The following is a 14,567-nucleotide window of genomic DNA, read 5'->3' on the forward strand; positions in this document are numbered from 1 at the left end:
TTGAGCGCTTACTGTGTGCAGAGCACTGTACTAAGCGCTTGGGAAGTACAAGCTGGGAACATATAGAGACAGTCCCTACCCAACGGTGGGCTCACAGTCAAGAACTTAATGACAGAACTCAAAAGCTTCAAAAATCAGCCACGCCAGCTGCTCATCATTACTACAGTGGATTTAAAGGTGAATTCTTCAGGTAACTACTTACTAAACTGCAGTGAAATTCTAATTATCACTACTATAACACAGTGAAAACACCATGGGGTGGTGACTAGATTGAGAACTTTCTCTTAGTAATATCGTAATATCCTTTGTTTTCAAGGATAATGCCACAGCTACCTTTAAATTTCTTTAATTGGATAAAAACTAGTTGAATTAAGTGAATAGGTCTTTCTTTTTCTTTTGGTGTAACACTGGAGTAAAAAATGATAAATGACACAGTAGAGTTGAAAGCTGATTACGTGCACCAACTGGGCCTGAGGCTAAAAGTTTCGATAACAAAGTTGGAATCACGAAGCAAAACTGGGATCGGCTCTCTTACGCAGGCAACATTCCCAATTTGCTTCAGTTTTCTGAATTATTTTTTAAATTAGCTGGACTACCCTCAGTTCAAATAATTTTTCAGTTCCAATCACTGTCGGGAAGATAACCAGTTTTCCACTGTGATCAATTTTGAATTAGTACAGAGCTACTAGAAACATGCAGCTTCACTTACAAAGTTGGAGTAGCAATCATAAACCGTACAGAAGAAGAAGCACGACTTAGTGGAAAGAGCACAGGCCCCGGAGTTAGAGAACCTGGGTTCTAATCCCAGCTTCACCATTTGTTTGCTGTGTGACCTTGGGCAAGTCACTTCACTTCCCTGGGCCTCAGTTCCCTTACCTGTTCTCCCTCCTACTTGGACTGTGAGCCCCACGCGGGCCCTGCCTACCCCAGAACTTAGTACAGTGCTCGTCACATAATAAGCGCTTAAAAAATACCACAACTATTATAAGCCTATAAAATAGGGGAGTATTAAGTCATCTCTCACACTTTTACATTTAAAGCGATATTTGAAAAGTAAGAAAATCCACAATGTACATTTTAAAGTCAAAGTCACTCTACTCTTTATGGGGTCAGGTACACCACCTTAAATCTGAATTTACCTAAAAGAATACAGTAACAAAGGCAATGTGAAGCCTAAAGAATAAAAAAAACCCTCCCTCAAGTCCTTTTGAAAGACTGATTTATAAACCAAGCTGATGAATTGGTCTCTACCAAGATTTTCTAAGAGTGGGAAGGGGTATCAATTAACAAATGGCAAATTTCACAGTCAGCAATTTAGCACTGCCTTTAAAAAGTGATCCAAAAACCCAGATCCCTTGGATTGATAGTGTCCTTGTCAGCAAACTGACTCAAAAACATATTCTTCCAAATAAACGTACACAACATTCCTGCCCTATTATGCAAGCTTTAAACTTTTAAAAACTTTTTTGGTGGGGGGACTTGATTGGTTCAAGAACACTAGTCTGGCCAAATCCTTTGTACCGTACCATGTAATTTAAGTGATTTTATTCCTCTTAAAATCCTTTTATCCCTAATGAGCCTTTTATTTTTCTTCTTCTGTGAATGATACAGATTGAGTGTTTAATAGACAGACCACCACGAGAATCCCCATCTGCTTCTCAAGGGCAGCATTTTTTCAAAAACAGCAGCTCTACTTCGGGTGAACTGGGAAAATAAAGTTACATAACTCAACCCTGCTTTTTCTATAGCATCGCCCTTAGCCAGAACTGAACTACTCCTTTCCTCTGCTATCAACGGATTAAAGCACAGTTCTTGTTACAAACACCTTGAAAAACAAGGTCTGCATGTGTTGCCCTTTTCACAGTGGCCATTTTCTCAGAGGGCAAGACCAAAACTAAGTAGACATTTCTATACTATGATAATCTCTCTAATGAGTAACCCCCAAAGAGAATTAAGGCCCAGATAAATGGGTGTAAAGAGAGTGAGATCTAACTTTCTGCACATAATGTTGCATTTGCTCAAGGCCATAGGAAGCTACGTTCATGTCTACCTCCCACAGACAGCTCGTGAAAACATGGTAGAAAGCCAAGAACTGAAGGAAGTCAAGTCAGAGTGGAAAACTACTGCCCAGTCTTCAATACTGTGCTTTTTAAAAAAATTCAATCGATTCAATCAGGTATCTTAGGAGAACGAAACCTCATGTTAACATTTCAGTAGTTTCTCTCCAGAATGTGACCTCTCAGAGCAACTACAGAGAAAATTAACCAAGCAATGAAAACGGGAACTTCAGTTAGTACTTAGCTTTAAAAGGCCATCGTGATTTTTTTCCCTGACAAAAAAGGGTCACCCTTTAACCTAGTTGGAGAACACATGGCAAAGGCAAGAGAGCCAATTTTCTTTCCCTTCCTGCTGATAAGCTCTCTGCCGCTGAAGGCTCTGCCTTCGGATACCCCAAACACATTTTCCAAACTCATTCTAGTAGAATCCAGAAATTCAAACGTTTAGTCATCCCCACTTAAACTGATATGTTTCAGAGCTACCCCGGGGATCTTATCCCAAGCTTTCTGGTCCAACTGCTTCTGTTTCCTTGGGTTTACAATATGAACGCATTTCCAGAAATATATGGCTGTCTTGGTTGATTTCTCTAACCAAAGACGTAGATAAACCATAATCACCCACTCAACAGCCAACATGAGTCAGTACTCCAAAAAAAATCCTTCTGAGATGGCATTGCCGCTATCGAGGAAGGACTCCAAACTGACCCTGCATATCAATCAATTAATCGCTGGTATTTATGGAGCGCTAAAGGTGCACAGAACACTGTACTAAGCGCTAGTACTATTTATTTATTTATTTTACTTGTACATAGCTATTCTATTTATTCTATTTTGTTAGTATGTTTGGTTTTGTTCTCTGTCTCCCCCTTTTAGACTGTGAGCCCACTCTTGGGTAGGGACTGTCTCTATATGTTGCCAATTTGTACTTCCCAAGCGCTTAGTACAGTGCTCTGCACATAGTAAGCGCTCAATAAATACAACTGATGATGATGATGATAGTACTGGTGCCTGGCTGAGAAAAGTAGGGTCTCTGAGTTTGGGGGAAATATTCACCTGGCAAGCTAGACTAAAGAACTTTGCAGGCACGAAAATAAAACCCAATATTCCAAGATGGGCTACAGAATGGCAGACTAGGACTGGACTGAAAAACAGGAAGAAATTATGAGGCCGCACATACAGCCACAAAAATCAAACTCAAATACAGAGATGCGGAAACTTTATAGGAATTAGAGAAGCACAGGGAAGGAATTCATTCATTCAATCGTGCTTACTGTGTGCAGATCACTGTACTAAGCGCTTGGAAAGTACAATTCGGCAACAGAGATAATCCCTGCCCACACCGGGCTCCTAGTCTAGAACTGGGGAGACAGACATCAAAATGAAAAAAGTGTTATGTAAGGAAAAATAAAAAGCAGTAATAGCAGCAAAAGGGCATGGTAAGAAATCACACACAAATAAGTGTGAATTACTTCAAGCTCCATTGCACTGAGGAAATAAAGATTAAAAGAGGGAATTCCCTTTGAACTATTTGGTGGATGGGAAAGACATCATTAGGCCTTTAGTTCTTGAGGAGATACTTGCTAGTTTTCCCACTCGCACTGTCAATGTCAACAGCACTGAACCTGTTTTGTACAGGACACGAAAACAGGTGCTTGGAGAAACGTACAGGGCAGAAAACGATGAGATTAGTGAAGGGGAAAGCAGTAGCTCTAAATTGTCAAATATACCGTAGTAAAGAAAAGCAGCATGGCTTAATGGAAAAAGCACAAGCTTGGAAGTCAATGGCCCTAGAGTCTAATCCCGGCTATGTCACTCGTCTGTTAGGTGACCTTGGGTTGGTCAATTCACTTCTCTTTGCCTCAGATTCCTCCTCTGTAAAACAGGGATTCCAAACCTGTTTTCCCTCCCCTTTAGACCAGAGCTCCACGTGGAACAGGGACTCTGATGGGTCTGCATATACTTTATCTGCCCTAGTGTTTAGTACAGTGCTTGGCGAGTAGTAAGCACTTAAACAATGCCACAATTGTTATTTTGAGAATAAAGAATTAGAATCACGAGTAATCTGAAAAATGAAAGAATACAGCAGCAGATAAATGCCTCCGTGTTGAAGCAGCTAATGGATCAGAAAGTTTGGGGGGATTAATTCACTTGGAAAATGGGATTTCTCTAAATTACTTAGCCAACAGCAAAACCTGGGAATCCACACAATGCACATAATTCTACGGCCAGAAGTTTAAAATCAGAACCTCAAACCTGCTAAGCATCTGGAAATGAAGATCATGGAAATGAATGAATGTATGAGCCTTCTAGATTACACAATATACGTTCAGTTCTATTGGAATTCAAAAGCAGCATAGCCTAGTGGAAAGTGCACGGGTTGTAATCAGGGGATCTGGGTTCTAATCCTAGCTCTGCCACTTGTCCTGCTTAACTTAACTTCTCTGTGCCTCAGTTTCCTCATCTGTAAAATGGAGATTAAATCCTACTCCCTTCTACTTAGACTATGGGCCCCAAGTGAGATAGCGCCTGTTTCCAACCTGACAAATAATAATAATAATAATCGTGGTATTTGTTAAGTATTTACTACGTGCTAGGCACTGCACTAAGTGCTGAGGCGGATACAGGCAAATCGGATTGGACACATCCTGTCTCACATGGGGCTCACAGTCTTAATCCCCATTTTACAGATGAGGTAACTGAGACACAGGGAAGTGAAGTGACTTGCTCAAGGCCACACAGCAGACAAATGGCGGAGCTGAAATTAGAACCCATGACCTTCTGACTGGAGGCCCATGCTCCATCCATTATGCCATGCTGCTTCCCTGAATCCTGCATCTATATACCAATAGACAGACAGAGCTCGGGCCTGGCAGTCGGAAGGTCATGGGTTCTAATCCCAGCTCTGACACTTGTCTTCGGTGTGGCCTTGGACAAGTCACTTCACTACTCCGTGCCTCAGTTACCTCACCTGCAAAATGGGGATTAAGATTGAGCCCCAGGCACGACTGGGACTCTGAAGGATATGGACAGAAAAAAACCTCAGAAGCTGAATACATGTTCAAAAACAAGCCCTTTTTTAAAAGGTCTAAAACCAGAGGGGGAAAGGGCTTTATTAAAGAAATAAAGGGCAAAAGAGAAAAGTGGACAGGCAAAGGCAGGAACACGGGGTTACTTCCAGAAGTAATACCCAACTCTGCCCCTCTAATCCATTGATTGTCTTCTGAAGCATCCTCTAGCATCTAAGTAACCATCCTGGGACAACCCTATTGGTCTGTTGCCACTCCAACACTTACTACAATGTTAAGCGCTTAGTACAGTGCTCTGCACATAGTAAGCGCTCAATAAATATGATTGATGATACAGTGCCTGGCACACAGTAAGCACTTAACAAATACCACAATTACTATTATTATTTTACACACATATATTCATTCAATCGTATTTACTGGGCGCTTACTGTGTGCGGAGCACTGTACTAAGCAATGGGAAAGTACAATATATATATTACCTGACTATGCCGGCGGCATAACTCTAGGACAAGATGAAGCAAGCCCATCTGCCCACCCGCCAAGCTAGCTCTCTTCCTCCCTTCAAGGCCCTGCTGAGACCTCACCTCCTCCAGGAGGCCTTCCCAGACCGAGCCCCTTCCTTCCTCTCCCCCTCGTCCCCCTCTCCATCCCCCCCATCTCACCTCCTTCCCTTCCCCACAGCACCTGTATATATGGATATATGTTTGTACCTATTTTTTACTCTATTTATTTATTTATTTTATTTGTGCATCTCTATTCTATTTATTTTATTTTGTTAGTATGTTTGGTTTTGTTCTCTGTCTCCCCCTTTTAGACCGTGAGCCCACTGCTGGGTGGGGTCTGTCTCTGTATGTTGCCAATTTGTACTTCCCAAGCGCTTAGTACAGTGCTCCGCACATAGTAAGTGCTCAATAAATACGATTGATTGATGATGATGAAGCAAGCGAGGTGTCCTTGTAAATAGGCTACAGATGTGGGGAGATGTGTCCTCCTAGGACTAGCCGCTTTTTGGGGACAGGGCTAGGCCCGCCCCGCTCCTTGTAGCCACGTGGGATGAACCAGAAGTGGAACTGCAGGGCAGTGGTTCCACTTAGGGTTCGTCCCCGAAGCCGAGTCGGGGGCTTGCTTTTCCTGCCTGGCAGCCCGATGGGTTGGATGAAGAGTAAGAAGGATTCCAGTTTGGGAACGGGCTCCCAGGGCACCAAACGCCCCCGCCTCCTCTAGGATTGGGGTGGCTGTGAATTTGGCCCCAACCGCTTGCACTCTGGGGCCCAGGAATGTGCACGTGTGGTTGAATCTCTCCCTCCCCAGCACATGCATGTGTGCGTCCCTTCTCAAAAACCTCCAATGGCTTCCTCAAAAACCTCCAATGGCTACCGATCAATCTGCGCATCAGGCAGAAACTCCTCACCCTGGGCTTCCAGGCTGTCCATCCATCCCCTCGCCCCCTCCTACCTCCCCTCCCTTCTCTCCTTCTCCAGCCCAGCCCGCACCCTCCGCTCCTCCGCCGCTGATCTCCTCACCGTACCTCGCTCTCGCCTGTCCCGCCATCGACCCCCGGCCCACGTCCTCCCCCGGGCCTGGAATGCCCTCCCTCTGCCCATCCGCCAAGCTAGCTCTCTTCCTCCCTTCAAAGCCCTGCTGAGAGCTCACCTCCCCCAGGAGGCCTTCCCAGACTGAGCCCCTTCTTTCCTCTCCCCCTCGTCCCCCTCTCCATCCCCCCGTCTTACCTCCTTCCCTTCCCCACAGCACCTGTATATATGTATATATGGTTGTACGTATTTATTACTCTATTCATTTATTTACTTATTTATTTTACCTGTACATTTCTATCCTACTTATTTTATTTTGTTGGTATGTTTGGTTCTGTTCTCTGTCTCCCCCTTTTAGACTGTGAGCTCTCTGTTGGGTAGGGACTGTCTCTATGTGATGCCAATTTGTACTTCCCAAGCGCTTAGTACAGTGCTCTGCACATAGTAAGCGCTCAATAAATACGATTGATTGATTGATTGATTCAACTCACCCCACTCCCGAAGCATCATCATCATCAATCGTATTTATTGAGCGCTTACTATGTGCAGAGCACTGTACTAAGCGCTTGGGAAGTACAAACTGGCAACAAATTGGAAGCAGGTGTGGGAGGCCCGGTCTTCGAGCCCCTGTCTGTCTATGTACTATGTACTGTACTATGTACTGTACATATGTACAACTGTACTATGGTTGTACATATTTATTACTCTATTTATTTATTTATTTATTTATTTTACTTGTACATTTCTATCCTATTTATTTTATTTTGTTGGTATGTTTGGTTCTGTTCTCTGTCTCCCCCTTTTAGACTGTGAGCCCACCGCTGGGTAGGGACTGCCTCTATGTGTTGCCAATTTGTACTTCCCAAGCGCTTAGTACAGTGCTCTGCACATAGTAAGCGCTCAATAAATACAATTGATTGATTGATTGATTGAATGATTGTCCTGTGTAGTTTCTCCTTCTTCCCAGCGTATGACGGCACCCTTATGTATGCGTCTCTCCTCTCCCCCGGCTCCGTACTGTCCCCTTATACTACAAGTTCCAGGAGCCCTGGGGAGCCAGGGGAAATGTGGGGGCTTAGTACAGTGCTCTGCACACAGTAAGCGCTCAATAAATACGACTGATTGATCGATCTGTGGGGCAGTACCCCTTGGCAGGAGGGACAGGGCCTCTTTCAGTCCATCTGCCTGAATATACCTGTATATATATATTATATATATAATATACATATACCTGTATATATGTATATATGTTTGTACATATTTATTACTCTATTTATTTATTTTACTTGTACATATCTATTATATTTATTTTATTTTGTTAGTATGTTTGGGTTTTTTTTTTTTTTCCTCTGTCTCCCCCTTTTAGACTGTGAGCCCAATGTTGGGTAGGGACTGTCTCTATATGTTGCCAATTTGTACTTCCCAAGCGCTTAGTACAGTGCTCTGCACATAGTAAGCACTCAATATGACTGACTGATTGATTGATTGATCTGCCTTTTGGGCCTGGGTGGCCATCTAGTCCGCAGACTCGGCTTGGGCTGAGGCTGAGCTGGCCGAAGATTTTCAGCTCCTCAAAGGACGGCTACAGGGCTGGTGGCTTCAGGGGTGAACACACACATATTTTTAAAAAATGGCATTTGTTAAGCGCTTCTTAAGTGCCAGGCGCTGTTCTAAGCAGTGGGGTAGCTTCCAGGTATTTGGTAATCGTGTCTCACGTAGGGCTCACAGTTTGAGTCCCTGTTTTACAGATGAGGTAACTGAGGCACAGATAATAATAATAATAATAATAATAATAATAATAATGGCATTTATTAAGCGCTTACTATGTGCAAAGCACTGTTCTAAGCGCTGGGGAGGTTACAAGGTGATCAGGTTGTCCCAAGGGGGCTCACAGTCTTAATCCCCATTTTACAGATGAGGGAACTAAGGCCCAGAGAAGTTAAGCAATTGGCCCAAGGTCACACAGCAGACAAGTGGCAGAATCGGGATTCGAACCCAGGTCCTTCTGACTTCCAGGTCTGGACTTTAACCACTAGGCCACACTGCTCCTTCCTCAAGGGACCACCTCAAGTGCTTTGGCTACTTTTCAGGATCTGAACGGCTAAATGATTAGTAGGCTATCTTTACGTTTTCCCCCCTTTAATAATAATAATAATAATAATGGCATTTATTAAGCGCTTACTATGTGCAAAGCACTGTTCTAGGCGCTGGGGAGGTTACAAGGGGATCAGGCTGTCCCACGGGGGGCTCACAGTCTTCATCCCCATTTGACAGATGAGGGAACTGAGGCCCAGAGAAGTGAAGTGACTTGCCCAAAGTCACGCAGCTGACAATTGGCCGAGCCGGGATTTGAACCCATGACCTCTGACTCCAGAGCCCAGGCTCTTTCCACTGAGCCACGCTGCTTCTCATGGATCCTTTCCATGATACCGGAATGCTTGGCTCCATCTCAAGCTCCCTCCATTCTGGGATAACAATGATAGCATTTATTAAGCGCTTACTATGTGCAAAGCACTGTTCTAACCCAAGACAAGCGCGTGACTTGGTGGACAGAGCCCGCGACTGGGAGTCAGAAGGATCTGGTCTGATCCCAGCTCCACCGCTTGCACGCTGCGTGACTTTGGGCAAGTCACTGAACTTTCTGTACCTCGGGTACCTCATCTATACAATGCGGTTTAAGACTGTGAACCCCACGCCGACCGTGCCCAACCTGATTAACTTGTATCTACCCCAGCATTTAGTAAAGTGCCTGGCACAAAGTAAGCGCTTAAACAAATACAATAAAAAAAATTCCATTAGTTTAATCAGATCGTGCTTTCCCTACCTGCTTCAGATCAATCAGCGGTATTTATTGAGCACTTACTGTGTGCAGAGCACTGTTTTAAGCGCTTGGGAGACTGCAATATGACAGAAGTTCCCAGCCCATAACAAGCTTACAGTTTAAAGGACTTTCGACTGTGCCCAACCTGATTAACTTGTATCTGCCCCAGCACTAAGTAAAGTGCCTGGCACAAAGTAAGCACTTAACAAATACAATAAAAAGAATTCCATTATTTTAATCAGATCGTGCTTTCCCTACCTGCTTCAGATCAATCAGCGGTATTTATTGAGCACTTACTGTGTGCGGAGCACTGTTTTAAGCGCTTGGGAGAGTGCAATACGACGGAAGTTCCCAGCCCATAACAAGCTTACAGTTTAAAGGACTTTCGACTGTGCCCAACCTGATTAACTTGTATCTACCCCAGCACTAAGTAAAGCGCCTGGCACAAAGTAAGCGCTTAACAAATACAATAAAAAGAATTCCATTATTTTAATCAGATCGTGCTTTCCCTACCTGCTTCAGATCAATCAGCGGTATTTATTGAGCACTTACTGTGTGCGGAGCACTGTTTTAAGCGCTTGGGAGAGTGCAATACGACGGAAGTTCCCAGCCCATAACAAGCTTACAGTTTAAAGGACTTTCGACTGTGCCCAACCTGATTAACTTGTATCTACCCCAGCACTAAGTAAAGCGCCTGGCACAAAGTAAGCGCTTAACAAATACAATAAAAAGAATTCCATTATTTTAATCAGATCGTGCTTTCCCTACCTGCTTCAGATCAATCAGCGGTATTTATTGAGCACTTACTGTGTGCGGAGCACTGTTTTAAGCGCTTGGGAGAGTGCAATACGACGGAAGTTCCCAGCCCATAACAAGCTTACAGTTTAAAGGACTTTCGACTGTGCCCAACCTGATTAACTTGTATCTACCCCAGCACTAAGTAAAGCGCCTGGCACAAAGTAAGCGCTTAACAAATACAATTAAAAGAATTCCATTAGTTTAATCAGATCGTGCTTTCCCTACCTGCTTCAGATCAATCAGCGCTATTTATTGAGCACTTACTGTGTGCAGAGCACTGTTTTAAGCGCTTGGGAGAGTGCAATACGACAGAAGTTCCCAGCCCATAACAAGCTTACCGTTTAAAGGACTTCTGACTGTGCCCAACCTGATTAACTTGTATCTACCCCAGCATTTAGTAAAGTGCCTGGCACAAAGTGCTTAACAAAGACAATAAAAAAATTCCATTAGTTTAATAAGATTGTGCTTTCTCTACCTGCTTCAGATCAATCAGTGGTATTTATTGAGCACTTACTGTGTGCAGAGCACTGTTTTAAGCGCTTGGGAGAGTGCAATACGACAGAAGTTCCCAGCCCATAACAAGCTTACAGTTTAAAGGACTTTCGACTGTGCCCAACCTGATTAACTTGTATCTGCCCCAGCACTAAGTAAAGCGCCTGGCACAAAGTAAGCGCTTAACAAATACAATAAAAAGAATTCCATTAGTTTAATCAGATCGTGCTTTCCCTACCTGCTTCAGGTCAATCAGCGGTATTTATTGAGCACTTACTGTGTGCAGAGCACTGTTTTAAGCGCTTGGGAGAGTGCAATACGACAGAAGTTCCCAGCCCATAACGAGCTTACAGTTTAAAGGACTTTCTATCGACATGATATTAAAAATCATACCTAAGTCCCACCATTTTAAAATCAAAGCTTGAATAAAGCCCAGTGTGGGAAGGGATTGTCTCTATTGTTGAATTGTAGTTTCCAAGTGCTCTGTATACAGTAAGCGCTCAATAAATACGACTGAATGAATGATACCATTTATGAAAAGGACCCAATAATTCACTTTTCACACACATCATGGTCAAAGAATGCTGAAGTCATCAACGTGCCTTTAAACCCCATTGGTGGCACTCATCAACCCTAATTCTTGGCAGTGTCTTTCTTTATTGAGTGTCATCTCATGGGGGTGCCTCTACGTACAGGATTTTTAAAAATTTGGCTTTAAATGTAATTTTAGTCCTATTTCCTCCAGGAGCCACGTTGGCTAACACTTGCCCTTGGGCCGCTACTTTTCTTTTTCAGAGCTACTGTTGACTGTTTCACCTTAATTATAACTTCTTTGGGGTAATTAAACCATTCTCTTTCTTTTTTCCACTGTTCTTACTTGTGCCGTCTCTGCGTGTTCCAGCATCTCTTCGAATTCCTGATACTCCTCATCATCAGGTTCAGCACCTGACAGCCGGGCTGCCCTGGCCATGAAGTAAGGGGGCAGCTCTCCAATGGCTGTGCCGGCACCCTGGGCAAGAAACAATAAAACTCGGGTGAAAATCCATTCTCCAAGCACTTGGCAGGAACAGACACAAATCATATCCTTAGCCGCTTTTCTACGGACTATCGAAAACAACAGTAGGGTCGAACTAGTTGGAATGTCTACCTAACACGGCCGGAGTTGAGTTTATCCCAAATATTTCAGATACTCGGATTTCTTCTGCATGAAAATGAGGCTTAGACTGGCTCCAAAGAAGGGCATTACTATATAAAATATAGTTTTATAAAAACGATATAAAAATAAAAGCTGTTGAGGGCCTTATTTTTCTGTTCAACAGGGGACCTCGGAAAAGCCCTCCTTCCTCTTCTCCCTTGATCCTTTCGCCTTGCACCCGACATCATCTGCAGTGATCCTTCATTTTTAACATGCAAACAAACCGACTGGGTGAATTCTCCCATAACTCTTTGTTGAACAGATGTTTCCAAGAAACTTTCTGGCACGGGCACGCAGCTGAAATTCCGCTTCTCCGTGCAGATGTTTAAAGCTTTGACAAAATGCCCTCCGAAGTCCCAAAAAACTGAAAATTGAGATGGATAATTTTCACCGCAGGAAAAAATATTTATTTTGTCGGGACACTGAATGAATCACGTGCCAGTTGCTCTGCGGGCAAATGCACTGTTAGCGAAAACCACCATTGGACGGAAACATAAAAACAAATGTTAACGAGACAGGAAGATGAACCTAACTTTGAATGGCTGGAATACCAGTCAGGTTGTCATGTAATCACTAGGAAAGCCGTCAACGTCACCCACATATATATGTCCTCTCCTATTTCAACCCATATGTGACAGACAATTGCTTTTACATTCATCATAAGCAGCACTGGGATTTATTTGCTTTGTTTCACCCATGAATATAAATGCCTGGAGAATATTCCAGCTGTTAAGAATACTATGAACAATTAACAGTTCGGGTACGCTCACGCGCGTGCGCACACACGTCACTTAATGACCAAACTGAAATTCTAGTTTGAAGCAATCCTCCTACACTACTTATTCACATAAGAAACACCAAAATATTCCTGTTGGCTGGTGCATGTTTTTCTTACATCAGATATTAATCAAATGCCTGGTTGTAAATGCTTTGAAGAAATATAACTGTGGGGAATTACACTCAAGGGGCCCTGAGAGGAAAAAAAAACAGAAAAACAACAACAAAATAAATCACATTCTGTCCATGAAAGAACTGAGTCAAAGCCGATTGCTTCATTTTCCCAATCAGCAGACAAACTCACAGGGGTGCACCGAGCATGAACTCTTCTGAAACCTGCTAAGTCACAGGTTAGAGTCGAAGCTAGACCGTACGATTCAATGGAGAATCATGATACATTTCCTTAATACGAGAAAGGAAATGTTTAATGGATCTAATGTAACAGCTGTTTACTGTGCTGCATACTTAGTTAGCTGCAACAATTGTTACATTTTCTTTTTATTCTGCTCCTGTTTTTTCCTCTATGAGCAAGGAACAAGATGGATGAGAGCTAGTCAGCATTCCCTTCATGCAAATGTATATATTTAAAAAAAGGAAGTTAATCATCTCAGCAGCTTCCCTCTGAACTCACTGTGTTCTGGCCAGGGCACTGCAACCTTTTGTTCCGCTAATTCTCTCAGATTAGACATATTATCCCCCCCCCGGATCATTATATACTTCTTGCAAAATCACAGAAGGCTGAAAAACACTTAAATCTTTGAGTACTCAAACTGGAGGGTGGGAGGGAAGGGGGACTTGAGAGAGAAGGAGAGAGACTTTTTGGCTTCCATGCTGCATAAGGAGGAGACAATTGGCCCTGACTAATCTGGCTAATTCAGGAAACCTTTCAAAAAGTATCTTCTGCACGTAAAACAGAAGCAAAGCCAATTTTTTTAAGATGATGGAAAAGGTACTGGATTTAGTTAGGGTAAATTTGTGTTGAAGCAGTGGTTTTCAGGAATGTCGTTTAAATACCTTCCCAAGGCTCACAGGATTTCAATCATTGCCGATCAATAGCCTGTATAGAAATCAAGGTTCTTGAGAACTAGTGAGCATCAGTCTTCAAGTGGCCACTCTACCAAGTACCCCTGAAAGCAAATTTTACCAAATTATCTACCCAATTCCTATCCTCCGCAAATACTCTTCCAAATCTTTTACAAGACTTTCATAAGTCAGGCTTACCAACTACAGCGAGTGCCCTCTTTATACTCTACACAGGATTTGATGAGGTTCATTTAGAAACTGATCAGCAGCAATACTGCAAATTTGCTCAGGGTTTTGAAAACGATAAAAAGACAAAATGCAAGTTGCCAGTGAGTATTTCTTCTTCAGAAATCCCAGGTCGGCTCACCCTCTCCCAGTATCTGAAATAAGGGAGTGTTCCCCTTGAAAAGAATCCCTTGCTCTCTTGTGCTTCAAGGGAAGCTGCAAAGGGAAAAAAAAATCAGAGTTTTGAGGAACTTCTTATCCTGTGCTAGCAAACTCTTTGGCAGAAAGAGTCAGTGTGGTTCCTCGGGCTCATTTCTTGGAAATCAAACCTCTAAATACATACATACACACCTCTAACTTTAGGGCAGAGTGTGAGCCAATTTTATGAATCTTGGTTTCAAAGTGACTGGTGATCTGAACTCAGCTAATACTAACACTGTAATTTTTCTTTTTTAGGCTCAGCAAACAACAAATTGGGCCCGTGCCTAAACTAGCTGAAAGCCCACAAAGTTCAGATACTGAACTTCACCATTATCCCAAATACTGCAGATAATCAGACTCCTTCTGTGTGAAAACGCAGATAAGATTGGCGCAAAAGAAGAATATTACAACATAAAA

General features: G+C 43.0%; 1 protein-coding gene across 1 annotated transcript in view; it reads right to left on the bottom strand.

The window, feature by feature from the left end:
* The window catches only part of VMP1 (vacuole membrane protein 1), a 140,886-nt gene that overhangs the window by 49,795 nt on the left and 76,524 nt on the right, over positions 1 to 14,567 (bottom strand). The window contains exon 7 of the mRNA XM_038759374.1: positions 11,607 to 11,738. Coding sequence (XP_038615302.1) covers positions 11,607 to 11,738 — 132 coding nt within the window. The remainder of the gene's footprint in view (positions 1 to 11,606; positions 11,739 to 14,567) is intronic.

This window comes from Tachyglossus aculeatus, chromosome 17, assembly GCF_015852505.1.
Source record: "Tachyglossus aculeatus isolate mTacAcu1 chromosome 17, mTacAcu1.pri, whole genome shotgun sequence".
Taxonomy (NCBI): Eukaryota; Metazoa; Chordata; class Mammalia; order Monotremata; family Tachyglossidae; genus Tachyglossus; species Tachyglossus aculeatus.